This window comes from Nannospalax galili, unplaced genomic scaffold (assembly GCF_000622305.1).
Source record: "Nannospalax galili isolate Female #2095 unplaced genomic scaffold, S.galili_v1.0 scaffold1225, whole genome shotgun sequence".
Lineage (NCBI taxonomy): Eukaryota > Metazoa > Chordata > Mammalia > Rodentia > Spalacidae > Nannospalax > Nannospalax galili.
The window spans coordinates 253,703-266,700 of NW_008352717.1; the positions used below are offsets into that span (position 1 = coordinate 253,703).

Sequence of the window (12,998 nt, forward strand, 5' to 3'; positions counted from 1 at the left end):
GAGGCTTACCTGCGAAGGAGCTGCCCACCTTGAATGTGGGTGGTGTCATCCCATGGGCTGGGGTCGCAGAATGCACAAAAAGGGGGAGGAGAAAGCCAGCCCAGCACAGGTGTTCTCTTTCTCTATTCCTTGTCCGGTGAGATGTGAGCAAGCAGCCTTACCTTCCCTGCCGTGAGGTGCTGCTCTCTGCACCGTGAACCCTCCCATAAGTTGCTTCTTGTATTTTTGGTTGCAGGGTGAGAAAAGTCACTGGTGGAGGGGCTGCCCCCATTCTGCTCTCGTGCAGAGCTGGGCCCTCACTAACAGTGTTGTTCTCTTAGGGGGTGCTCTTGCAGAAGGCTTTCAAGTGAGGATGTTTGAATTTCAGAATTTCGAGAGGAGATTTGAGGTAAGTCTTTGATTCTGGTATGTGACTATTCTGTCTCCCAAAGCTCTCTCTAGCCCTGTCCCTAGCCATGAAAGGCACAGCCTAGTCCTTGGAATTGGTGGCCCCCACCTCCCTCCGAACCTCTGTCTGTTCCAGGAGTGCATCTCCCAGTCTGCAGTAAAAACCAAATTTGAGCAGCACACAGTCCGGGCCAAGCAGATCGCAGAGGCCGTTCGCCTTATCATGGACTCCCTGCACATCGCAGCTCAGGAGCAGCGGTGAGAGCAAAACGGAGGCAGAGGGGTACTGGGAAATGATGGTTCTGAGTACTCTGGCCTGGGCAGCTAGGGCATGCCTATGGTCAGAATGTTAATGGCAGGCTGAGTCCATGTACTGGGACCCATATTAGAGCCACATAGGCAGCCTGGTAGGGAGCTGCTAGGTGTCTGATCACCCACACGGCCTGAGCAGTGAGGTTCTATGCCAGAGGCCTTGGCCCTCCCCTTGCCAGGTACTGTGGCCATTCTCAGAGCCTCAACACATTGTTTTGAAGGAGGGAAGGGTGGTTGTTTTTTTGTTTTCAGTTGTGTAGGGCTTCAAAACTAAGGTCTCATGCATGCTAGGCAAGCACTGTACTACTGAGCTACAAACCCTAGCCCACTGGTTTTCTTTTTTTTTAATTTATTGTTTTTATTTTATGTGTATGAATGTATTGCCTGCATTGTATATAAGAGCACCCATATTGTGTTAATGCCTGTGGCCATCAGAAGAGGGCATTGGAGTCCCTGGAACTGGAGTTAAGGATGGTTATTAGCCACCATGTGGGTGCTGGGACTCGAGCTCGGGTCCTCTGCAAGAGAAGTGCTCTTAACAGCTGAGCCTTCTCTCCAGCCCTCTGGTTTTTTTTTGTGTGTGTGTGTGGTCTTTTTGAGACAGGGTCTCCCTGTAGCCCCAGCTCTCCTGGAACTCACTATGTGGACCAGGCTGGCCTTGAGCTCACAGAGATCCACCTGCTTCTGCCTCCCGAGTACTGGGATTAAAGGCGTGCACCACTATTCCCGGCTTGTTTTTGATTTTTAAAAACGATAGTTGCTGTGTAGTCCATGTTAGCCTTGAACTCAAGATCTTCCTGCTCAGATCCTCTTCTGTCACCCTAGCCTGAACCTATTTTTAAACAGGCATAGTGGTGCTAGAGATGTAGCTCCAGTTGATGAGTGCTTACTTAGCATGCATGAACTCCAGAGTTAAGTCCCTAGCACACCACACACTGGATATGGTAGAGCATGCCTGTAATCCCAGCACTCTGGAGGTAGAGGCAAGAGGATCAGAAGTTCAAGATCATCCTTGGCTATTTACTGAGCTTGAGGCCAAACTGAGATACATGAGCCCCTATCTCAAAAAAAAAAAAAAAATTTTTTTTTGAGAAATTTAAAATATAGACAAACACAGAGAATCATATACAGACAGCTTGCCACAGAGAATTGACAGTGATTGCCTCAAGTTAAAACAGAACAAACAAGGAGTTAATCATCCTTTGATTCTTTGATCTCACCACTCATCAGAGGTGATGGTAAATTCGTGGCCCCATTACCTCCCAAGTTTTTTAATTTTTTTTTTTTTTTTGGTCTTTTTGAGACAGGATCTTCCTGTAGTCCCAGCTGGCCTGGAACTCACTATGTAGAGCAGGCTAGTCTTGAACTCAAAGAGATCTGCCTGCCTCTCCCTCCTGAGTGCTGGGACTAAAGGTGTGCGCCAACACGCCTGGCTAAATTAATTTTTTTATGTGTATAAGTGTTTTGCCTGCATGGATGTGAGTGTATCCATTCATGCAATGCCCATGGAGATCAGAAGAGGGTGTTGGATTGCTTAGAACTGAAGTTACTGACAGGTGTTAGCCTCCATGTGGGTGCTGGGAACCAAACCTAGGTCCTCTGGAAGCACAGGCAGTGCTCTTAACTGCTGAACCATCTCTCTAAAATCATTACCCAAAATGTAAAAGGTGCTTCCTACTTAAAGCACCAGGAGACTGTAGGCTGTTGGGCTTGTGTTGCGAGTGTCAGACACGGTACGTCCACATGTGCCTGCACCTTGCTGTTCTCTCCACTCTGCGTGGTTTCCTCCTTTATCCTTTTTGGGACACATTTGAATTCATGAATAGTAACTTAGCAAATCCCATTGTGAGAGGACCTCATTTTCCTGTTGATTATTTGTTTATTTTTGAGACATGGTTTCACTATATAGCCCTTGGCTGGCCTGGAACTCTGTAGGCAGACTGGCCTTACAGATATCTACCTGCTTCTGCCTCCTGAGTGCTGGGATTAAAGGCTACATCACCATGCCCGGGTCTGTTGATTGGTTTTTAGCTTGCTTTCCTTATGCCATTGCAAACTTGCCACAGTGGGCATCTGCTTGGGCATGTTGTGAGTCTAGGACTCACACACCCCTAACTCTGCCACAGGGTGGGCACGTTTTCACTTTTACTCAGCTTTTCTTTGTTGCTCTCCAGAGCAGTCCCTGCCCCCAGCACTGACTGGAGGAGCCCCCACTTCCACAGCTCCCACCTCACCTCGAGACATGGCCACTTGTCCCAGACTTCTAGGTAGAACGTGTAATCTCCTTTAAGTTTCATTTCCTAGTTGCTGGTGAGGTTGAACATTCTTGTTTGTTATTATTGTATAGATATTACATATGTGTGGGCACACACATGCCAGTGTTTGAGGACAACTTTGTTGAATTGGATTTCCTTCCACCTTTACAAGGGCTCTAGGGATCAAACTGAGGTTGTCAGGCTTGTGCAGCAAGTATGTGGACCCGACGAGCCATCTTGCTGGCCTGTCAAGCATTTTCCCCTGTATTAGTTGGCAGAACTCTCTCTAACCCTCCTTTAGCCTCCTCTCCTCTTTGTCACCAGTTTTCTCTCCTAATGGGAGACCAGGAGCGAATGGCTGTCTCCTTTCTGTGTGTGACACCCTGTCCAGGCAGGATGGCAGTGGTCTGGGTGAGCTCCCCAGTATTCCCTGGGGCTCCTCTGCCTGGTCTCTGACAGTGCTTTCCGCTCACAGGGTTTACTGCCTGGAAGTGCGGGAAGAACGGCAAGATCGACTGAGATTTATTGACAAACAGCTGGAGCTCCTGGCCCAAGACTATAAACTACGAATTAAACAGATTACGGAAGAAGTGGAAAGGCAGGTGAGAGTAAGGAGAAGTGCTTGGGGAGATTGGGCTCAGAGTCAAGTTTAGAGTGTGCTGCAGAAGTGGTAAGTCAGACACCCTGGTGTTAGGGGCTAACAGCTTTTTGAGAGGAAGTTGTGGTCCCCGATTCAAGAATACAGAGCTTCCCCTGGGTTCCATCCTCCTGTTGTGTGGCCCTGGGCAAGTGCTCCTCTCCCAGGCCTCCTTTGTGGGCCAGCTGGACATTTGATGGGCTGTTTTATCAGGTCTTACCCCTCAGAGGCTTCAGTCACACAGGAGCTGGAGAGACCAGGCGTGGGGACAGGCAGGCAGCTCACCAGAGTCTCTCCTGCTGCAGAGTGAGGCACACACTTCTTGCTGCCAACAGTGTGCTTCCCTTGGCTGCAGGTATCCACAGCCATGGCTGAGGAGATCAGGCGCCTCTCTGCACTGGTGGACGAGTACCAGATGGACTTCCACCCATCCCCAGTCGTCCTCAAGGTTTATAAGAATGTGAGTGAAGCAGTGAGTGCTCTTCGCAAGGGCCTCTGGGTGGAGTCACCGTGGAGACAACACCTCTGCCTTAGCTGGTGTGTCTTGGCTCCTGAGTGGAAGTGACAGCTGGGGACAAAAGGCCCAGGCTTCCTCAGCCTTCTTTGGTCACCTGGCAGGCCTGACTGAGCAGCCTGGGACTCCCAATATGGGGCCTCTTCTCGTAACCTCTCCTTTCTGGTGGCAGGAACTGCACCGCCACATAGAGGAAGGCTTAGGCCGGAACATGTCTGACCGCTGCTCCACAGCCATCACCAGCTCCCTGCAGACCATGCAGCAGGACATGATAGGTTAGTGTCACAGGGGAACTCGGGACCTGGGCTGTGGGATTGCCAACTCCAAGTCAAGGCTAATCCAAAAATAAGAGGAGGGACTGGAGAGATGCTTAGTGGTTAAGAGTGTGTACTGCTCTTGCAGAGGATCCGAGTTTGGTTCTCAGCACCCACACTAGGCTGCTGGCTTCCATTGGGCTGCCGGCAACCGGCTGCAACTCCAGCTCCAGGGTATCCAATGCCTCTGGCCTCCATGGGCACCTGAACTCAGGAGCACATACCCACACCCCCCCCACACACTTTAATAAGATAAATCTTTAAAATATGATGACCTTTCTTATCTGTCACCTTCGGTGATGATTTAACTTGACACCTTCAAGTTCTGGATGTGTGTCTTGACGTCATTCTGTATGACTTGGGGGAACCCATTCTGAGTTACCGTGTGGGTCACTGTCACAGGTTGAGAAGTGGTCTGCCCCTGCAATCCACATGGGACGTGACTGCTGGCAAGTTTTATATACTCTTGGTTGGGAAGTGGCCTGCCTGCCAGAGGCAGTCCCACTGGCTGACCCACCCTGGTGTGGTTTCTCTGCAGAGCTGATCCGCATCTTTGGCAATAGTTGGCATGGCCACTGTTCTGAGGTGTGGTACAGGTGTGGTACAGGCCTGAGCTGATGCACATTCTCCCTGTTTGTACCCTTGACAGATGGCTTGAAGCCCCTCCTTCCTGTGTCTGTGCGGAATCAGATAGACATGCTGGTCCCTCGCCAGTGCTTCTCCCTCAGCTATGACCTGAACTGTGACAAGCTGTGTGCCGACTTTCAGGAGGACATAGAGTTCCACTTTTCTCTTGGATGGACTATGCTCGTCAACAGGTTCCTGGGCCCCAAGAACAGCCGCCGGGCCTTGATGGGCTACAACGACCAGGCAAGCGAAGCTCTCTTTCATCATGGGAGGTCAGTCTGTACACTGTAACCAGATACACAAGCCAGGCTGTGACAGGGATTCCCCAAGGCAGACAGCTAAGCTGTACCGTATGTGCTCCAGGTTGGTTCATCGTACCATGGTCAGCACTGTCATCCTCAGCTTGGTCTTGTTCTAATGACAATATTGAGTTTTCTAGTACCTGTTAAAGGTATGTAATCATTAAAAACAGATGACGTGGGGGTTGGGTGTAGCTCAGTGGTAGAATATTTGCCTGGTATGCAGGAGGCTTTGAATTTTATCCCTAACATCATGAAAAGATTTTAGACAAGAATTTAAAAATATTCATCTCTATACTACCACTTTAAAATTTAGAATAAAAAATGCTTTAGTCCAGGCGTGGTGGCTCACGCCTTTAATCCCAGCACTTGGGAGGCTGAGGCAGGCGGATCTCTGTGAGTTCAAGGCCAGCCTGGTGCTACATAGTGAGTTCCAGGACAGCTAGGGCTACAGAGAGACCCTGTCTCAAATGCTTTAGGGGCTGGGGAGATGCTCAGTGGGTGCAAGTGCTTATTCTGCAAGCCTGAGGACCTGGGTTTGGATTCTAACACCCACATATAAAGCCAGGCACAGCCATGCATACCTGTAACCCTGACACTGGGGGACAGAGACAGGTGATCCCTAGAGTTTGCTGGCCAGCCTGGCTGAAGCAGTGAGCTTCCAGTTCATTGAGGGACCCTGTCTCAAGGCATTAAGGCAGAGTGGTAGAGGAAGACATAGGATATCCTGACCTCACATGCATACACCACACATACAGACAGCACAGACAAAGATGCACAAAGGATAAACATATACTGAGCTGGTACACGCCTGATGACCAGGGCTTGTATCCTGAGCTTACAGTGCTCACCCTGGGCTGGAAGGTTTCTTTTTCTTTTCTTTTTTTGAGACAGGGTCTCCCTGTAGCCCCCAGCTGACCTGGAACTCACTGTGGAGACCAGGCTGGCCTCAGTCTCACAGAGATCTGCCTGCCTCTGCCTCCCGAATGCTGGGATTAAAGGCATGTGCCACCACGCCTGACATTGCTGGCAGGTTTCTTAAGAAGCAGAAATCCTTCTGTGCTGAACACAAAGTCCACTTTTCCTCCTTTCTCCCCTTGGGAATTGGAGCCTCTCTGCCCTACCCTGGCTCCCCTCATCCTAAGGGTCTTTGAGGGCTTGCTCAATGAGAGACTTGACATACCTCCTTTCTCCTTTGTCATCTCTCCCATCAGGTTCAGCGTCCCGTCCCTCTGACACCTGCCAACCCCAGCATGCCTCCCTTGCCACAAGGCTCACTCACCCAGGAAGAACTCATGGTCTCCATGGTTACCGGCCTGGCCTCTCTGACATCCAGGACCTCCATGGGCATTCTCGTGGTCGGAGGAGTGGTCAGTGACAAGTCCTGCTTGGGAATGGGGAGGGCCTGAGGGACTCAGTGAGTGTTCTCCATCCTGGGTGCTATGTGGCCTGAGCCTTTTCGTGTAAATGTATTGTCCTGTTTAGACATCAGCCAACTAACAGGATGTTCCCATTTCTTGAATATGGCCTGCCAAAACCCCACAACTAGAGTTTGAACCCTCCCCCATCTGACTCTGAGGCCTCTTCCTCCGTGTGGGGCAGATAGGGAAGCCCCTGAGGTACTGAGCCTGGTTCTAGAGAAGTGAGGAGAGAGCGTACGTTCTTCACAGGTGAGGAAACAGCAAAACTCGAGAGAAAAGAGGCACACCTGGGCCTTGAACTGTCCTCTCCCACCTCTGGATTCATGACTCCAACCCAAGGCCTGAGTAGTAGGCTGCCCTCCTGATTTCTGGGGAGGGCAGAAACTCACCATATCCTGAGTTTTAAGACACAGTGCAGCTGGCCTGAGATCTTCCTGGTGCTGCTGACCAGCTTTTGTGCTCTGGAGACAGTGGAGAGGCAGAATGGTGGCAGAGTGACTGTCACAAACACTGCCAAGTGTTGTTTTCGCTGCACGTAGGACAAAGACCTGTCCCTCAGTCTCGAGTCATACCCTCTGTGACTTTCCACAGATAGTACCTAGCAGAGGGTTGTGAACTGTGACACTGACACTTGATAGTTCTGGAGCCTTTCTCTAGCATCCTGTTCACCTAGACAACCCTCCAAATCGAACTCATACCATGTGTCTCTTGTGAATGAAGAAACTTAGAAGGAAACTGCCCCAAGTTCACACAGCCAGGATGACAGGAAGCGAGAGTCTTGATGCTTGACTCCAAGCCCCATTCTGTGACCCAAACTATACTCCCTCCAGCTAGCTACTGAGGAGTGGAGCTGAGTTCTTTCTGTTGTCTTCAGAACACCTCATGTTTAGGAAGCCTGTCTCCCGGGTTTGAGGCTGTAGAGAGCTTGCCTAGCATGGGTAAGGCCCCATATTACATCCCCAGCACTGGAAAACCCCTGCTTACCTAGATCAGGACTGTGGTCCTTACCCCATACTTTGCATAAGTCAAGTCAAACCAACACTTAGTTTCCCTCACTTCCAATTGGAAATGTCCCTGGCCTTCTGGCCTCAGTGCGGTCAAAGATGTTGGAAGGTGAACTTCGGGTAGAAACTCAAAGCCTCCTGTGCTGAGCAGGGTCACAGAAACGTGCTTGGAGCTGACCATGTCTCCCTACAGGTGTGGAAGGCAGTGGGCTGGCGACTCATCGCCCTTTCTTTTGGACTCTATGGTCTCCTGTACGTCTATGAGCGTCTGACCTGGACTACCAGGGCCAAGGAGAGGGCCTTCAAACGCCAATTTGTGGAGTACGCCAGTGAGAAGCTCCAGCTCATTATCAGCTATACCGGCTCCAACTGCAGCCACCAGGTCCAGCAGTGAGTGGCCCAGGGACCTGAGGGAGGACATTCTGATACCCTCTGAGTATGACCTGGGAGGCCCTGGGCCTTGAGTATCATGGCCCTGGCACTTTGGGCTGTGTAGTGCTAACTTTGAGTTCAAGGATGACAGATGGGTCCAGGACACCCTCTGTCCTAGGCTGAGGCTAGGTAGACCTCCAGTGACCCAAGTGGGGAATGGGAAAAGGAGAAAATCAAATCAGCAGATGCCTCAGGGACTTTGATTTCATTTCATTCTTCTAAATATTTGTTTTTATAATTTTAATTATGTGTCTGTGTGTGGGTATATGCACATGAATGCAGTGCCTGTGGAGGCCAGAGGCAATGGATCCCCCCTAGAGTCGAAGTTACAGGTGGTTGTGAGCTGCCCAGTGTGGGTGCTGGGAGCCAAACTCTGGTTCTCTACAAGAGTAGTATGTACTCCTAACCTCTAAGCCATCTCTCCAACCCCAGAGATTTTAAAGGTTGCCTGGAGGCTAGCAATGTAGCTCACTTGGCAGGGTTTGCCAACATTCATGAAGCCCTGGATTCAGTCCCCAGCATGACATAAACCAGGCATGGTGGTTCACACCTACAATCCCAGTACTCAAAAGGTGAAGGCAAGAGGATCAGGAGTTTAAGGTCATCCTTGGCTATGTAGGGGGTTTGAGGCTAGCCTGGGCTACAGGAAGTCCTGTCTCAGTAAAATTTTTTTTAAAAAGCCTTGAAGGGCATGTGATGCAGCTGTGAGGTCGTGTTGCCGCCTGTTCACAGTGCCTCATTGGTTGATGGTACTTGTACTTATGGGTGCTCCATCTTGGTTATGGGAGAGGTGGCTGCACTGCGTTCCCCCCCATGTCTTTCAACAAGGTCTCATAGCTTAGCCTAATCTCACACACAAAGCAATCCTCCTGCCTCAGCCTCCTGAGATTACAGACAGAAGCTGCCATGCTTGGCTTGTATTTTGGCCTTACTGTGATGTGGAAGAGCTGTTTTACACTTGCTCTTCCTTTCCTCTTGTAATTCTGTGAGCAGATACTGTTTTATTGGGGTGTACTTTCTCAAATGAGAGCACCAAGCAGCGCTGGGGATATAGCTTAGTTTGTAGAGAGTTTGACTTACATGTATTAAGGCCTGGGTTTAAGATCCAGCATCATACACAAAAAGGACACTGAGACTTAGAGCTTAGTCTCTTCCCCTGCCACTCAGGTGATAAGCAACAGGGCCAGAATCCTGGCCTCTGTGTCCAAGTTAGGTTGCACTGCTAGACAGCTGGGCCTCCTGTGGTCCTGCCCCGTGGCTTGGATGCGAGCGTTGAGAGCTGTTGGTGGTTTCAGCAGAGGTGGGAAGGATTCTGCCAAAGCAGAACCAAGTCAGGCAGGGATGTAGTCAGTCCCTGCTGCTGCTCTGGGTGGATTTAGCCTAAACTGTAGTGTGCCCAGTTGATCTTACCTCTGTCCTTTCAGGGAACTGTCTGGGACCTTTGCCCATCTGTGCCAGCAAGTGGACATCACCAGGGACAATCTGGAGCAGGAGATCGCAGCTATGAATAAGAAAGTTGAGGCTCTAGATTCCCTTCAGAGCAAAGCAAAATTGCTCAGGTGAGGTGTCCTGGTGGCCAGAGGTGGGGGAGCTAGGGTTCACCTGCCATCAGTGTGGATGCCAGGCACTCTGTGAGGATTTAGCTCCCTTGTGAGATGTTTGCAAGCTACTGGTGCTGGTGCTAGAGACCCAGCAAGACAGTGTCACTGATCTCATGGGGCTTGCAGCTGAGGCATAGTGACATCCCAGGAAGACAGGGCTGTCACATTGCAGCTTGGGGGCACCTTTTTTCAAACTCAGGGCCTTAGCACTTTACACAGGCTGTCTCAGTCTTTGCCATCCCTGAGAGCAGGTCGTCAGCTCTGCTTTCTAAATAGGAAAATTGGTGGCTACAGAGGCTGGGTGCCTTGTCTGGAGTCCCGTAGGAAATGGCCAGATGGGGCTTGGGGGTGCAGGTGGGCTGCATATCAGTTCTCCTTGCACTGTGCTAGGCCTGATAACCCACCTCATATTTAGTTCCTGTCTGAGCCCAGGAAAGGGAAGGCAGAGCACATGTCCACCCACTGGGGAAGTCTTGGAGCCAGGTCTTCAGGGTCTCTGTAGAACTGTGAAGTTTATTCAGAATAGGGTCATAGAAGGGTTGGGTTCTGGATTCTGGTCCTGCACCCTGTCAGCTTGCTTCTGTGAAATGGGAGTATAATTTCATAACAACCATAGCTAAAGGTAGAGGTGCTCTGCTAAGTCCTCAGCCTGCCCAGGCTGTGATAACATCAGCACACGGGGACCTGTACTTCCTGCCTTCCACCTCTGATGTCAGAGGCCCACAGGGGACAGAGCCAGAGGGGAGGTACTTGGAGGGTTTCGGCTCCAGCCCCCATCAGATCAGCGGACTTTCCCTCCCGTGCCTGGCCTGTGTGGATGTGCACCTCCTGTCTGTCACCAGGGACATACTGCCAACCCTCTGGGGCTCTTGGGGTACAGGGTTTCTGTTGCTGCTTGTCAGCCGTGGGGACAGGCTGAGCCAACACCCCAACTCCTCACCCGTTGAGCAGGAAAGCTGACTTCAGCAGCTTGGGAATTTGCCCTGGGCTGAAGTGAAGCGTGAAGCGTAGTAGTTGATGCCTGTAATCCCAACCTGGGCTACATAGTGGGATCCTGTCTCAACTCATCTCTTTTAGAAAAAAAAAAAAAAAAAAAAACAGGACTGGTCATGGTGTCAGAGGCAGGTGGACAGGTGGATATCTGTGAGTTCCAGACCAGCTGGGGCTACAAGGAGACCTTGTCTCAAAAAAAAAAAAAAAAAAAAAAAAAGGCAGACTGCAGACTGGAGTGTCACTATTGGAGACGTAGATGAAACTGCAGGCAGGCTGGTACAACCTGCCGCTGGCCTACATCTACAAAGCAACCATGTCTTTACAGGAATAAAGCTGGCTGGTTGGACAGTGAGCTCAACATGTTCACACACCAGTACCTGCAGCCCAGCAGATAGTGGGCAGCTGGGACGGGGCCTGCATGGAGAAGGGGCAGGGCTGCCTGCCTACCATCAACTTCTGTCCCTGGCCATTGCAGAGAAGTAAGCGCCCACTGTCTCGTATCGTTTTGAGCCCTTTGGCACCAGTTACTCCCCACCCCGACCCCTGCAGGAAAACCCTCTGCCTCAAACCCCAAAGGAGACTTTGATGACAACTGGACAGCTCGGCACCAAGGAGTCGTGCGAGGCCATGTCTGCTTACCGTGTGCGCTTGGTTGAGGTTCACTTGATAAGGCCTCGGATCACAGTGGCCCTACAGAATGACTGATGGAGCCTTCACATGTATCAGGCAGACACTCCATCTTCTCCAGCCCTAGTCCACCTGCCCACCTTTGTACTCCAGCACACCTACAGAGAGAGACCGTGTTTGGGGTGACTGGACTTCCTTCCCAGAAGAATTCAAGATAGTTCTGGAAGGGCCAAGTGTGTCCCAGGGATTATATGTTGTGGTGTTTGCCCCCAGCTTTAGCGCTTTGTCCCACGTGCAGTCTTTCCGCTGTGCTTGGTATCCAGGCTCAGCAAACACCCCAGGCTTTAGCCTCAGGCAGCTCATGTGGGAAGGTAGGGACACTGGAGCCAGCCAGAGCAGAGGGAGGAGCTCAGGAGAAGGTGTGTGGATCTGGTGTCAGAGTGATGGTACTGTGGATGGCTGGCATCACAGTGAGGTGAACTTGCCTCTTCTTGCCACTGAGGCCCTTGCTTTGTTTCAGCCCTTGGTCCCTTAGTCCTGGTTTATTATTTATGAGAGCAAGTTCAGTCCAGGTGGTTGAAGGATGTAGAAGGAGGGATGGTGGAAGATGGGGGCTACCCAGGATGGTTGGAGGTTGGTGCAGAAGAGAGCCCTCCCTCTGACTTCCCTCTGAGAGTCTTGCTGGCCCCACTAACGAGTGTGTCCCCACTTTGCTCCAAGCTCCCCTAGATAACCATTCTCTGAACTGTATCCTGTACCTCATGACTGCAGCTGGCCACAAGACAGCCACAATCAGTGTCTCACAATCCCAATGAATGTTGTGTTCTTTTTGAAAGAAAAAAAAATTAGAATAAATATGAATTTTTTTTCAGTGTAGCCCAAGAAATGAATGAAATTTTGAGCTTATACAGTAGGTAAACTTTATACCACCAAGGGAAAGAAGTTTCTGAGAGAAGTTTAGCAAAGCACTTTAGTTTCTTGCTGCTAACTGTTCTGTGCTCCTTCTCTGGGGTGCAAACAGAGCTTGACACAGTGAGCTTGCTTCCGGTGTAGTCAAGGTGATGCGCCTGCCTGAGTTACCTGTGTCGCTGCTGATCGTATTGGAAACTAAAATAAAGCCCAAGTTGTGACCCTGTGTGAGCTCTCTGCCTGGCTGCCAGCCCTTGGTGCAGAATCCTCTGGCCTAGCTCAGCTTGTGTTCTGGTCTGTGGAAGAGCACACGGCCAGCCTGCAAGGCCCAGGAACTCCAGTGTGATTCCTGCAGATTTTTCTGTAACTGTACCCATTGAGTTCTCATGTAAAAGGCAAGTGACTCAGACTGGCTTCCCCACTTGGCCTTCTGAGAATTTGGCTGTGACCATTCTTATTTAAGGGTCCCTGGAAGTGGATGATGGGACCACTGGTGGGTCTCTAGAGACCCACAGCTCAGCTGATGGCAACCTTATCTTTCCAGATTCCCAGGCCACAAACCAAGGAGGGGTCAATCCACCATCACACATGCTGTACCTACTCTGTCAGTTTCTGCCTGAATCTTCAAGACCTTGACCTCTTACCCCTCCTTCACAGATGTGGTGG

At 50.7% G+C, this 12,998-nt stretch overlaps 1 protein-coding gene across 5 annotated transcripts in view; it reads left to right on the forward strand.

Annotated features, from left to right (window-relative positions):
• Nucleotides 1-12,558, forward strand: part of Mfn2 (mitofusin 2) — a 29,964-nt gene extending 17,406 nt beyond the window's left edge. For 4 of the 5 annotated variants that reach the window (XM_008849937.3, XM_008849935.3, XM_017802401.2 and 1 more), the window contains 10 exons: nucleotides 321-388; nucleotides 524-645; nucleotides 3,430-3,556; nucleotides 3,947-4,051; nucleotides 4,278-4,380; nucleotides 5,069-5,289; nucleotides 6,560-6,715; nucleotides 7,964-8,160; nucleotides 9,627-9,761; nucleotides 11,122-12,558. In XM_008849937.3, the coding sequence (XP_008848159.1) occupies nucleotides 321-388; nucleotides 524-645; nucleotides 3,430-3,556; nucleotides 3,947-4,051; nucleotides 4,278-4,380; nucleotides 5,069-5,289; nucleotides 6,560-6,715; nucleotides 7,964-8,160; nucleotides 9,627-9,761; nucleotides 11,122-11,191 (1,304 nt within the window). In that variant the 3' untranslated portion in view covers nucleotides 11,192-12,558. Of the gene's footprint in view, nucleotides 1-320; nucleotides 389-523; nucleotides 646-3,429; nucleotides 3,557-3,946; nucleotides 4,052-4,277; nucleotides 4,381-5,068; nucleotides 5,290-6,559; nucleotides 6,716-7,963; nucleotides 8,165-9,626; nucleotides 9,762-11,121 lie in introns of those variants that run through there. The other variant, XM_017802400.2, reaches the window with a different exon arrangement.
• The last annotated feature ends 440 nt before the right edge of the window (nucleotides 12,559-12,998 follow it).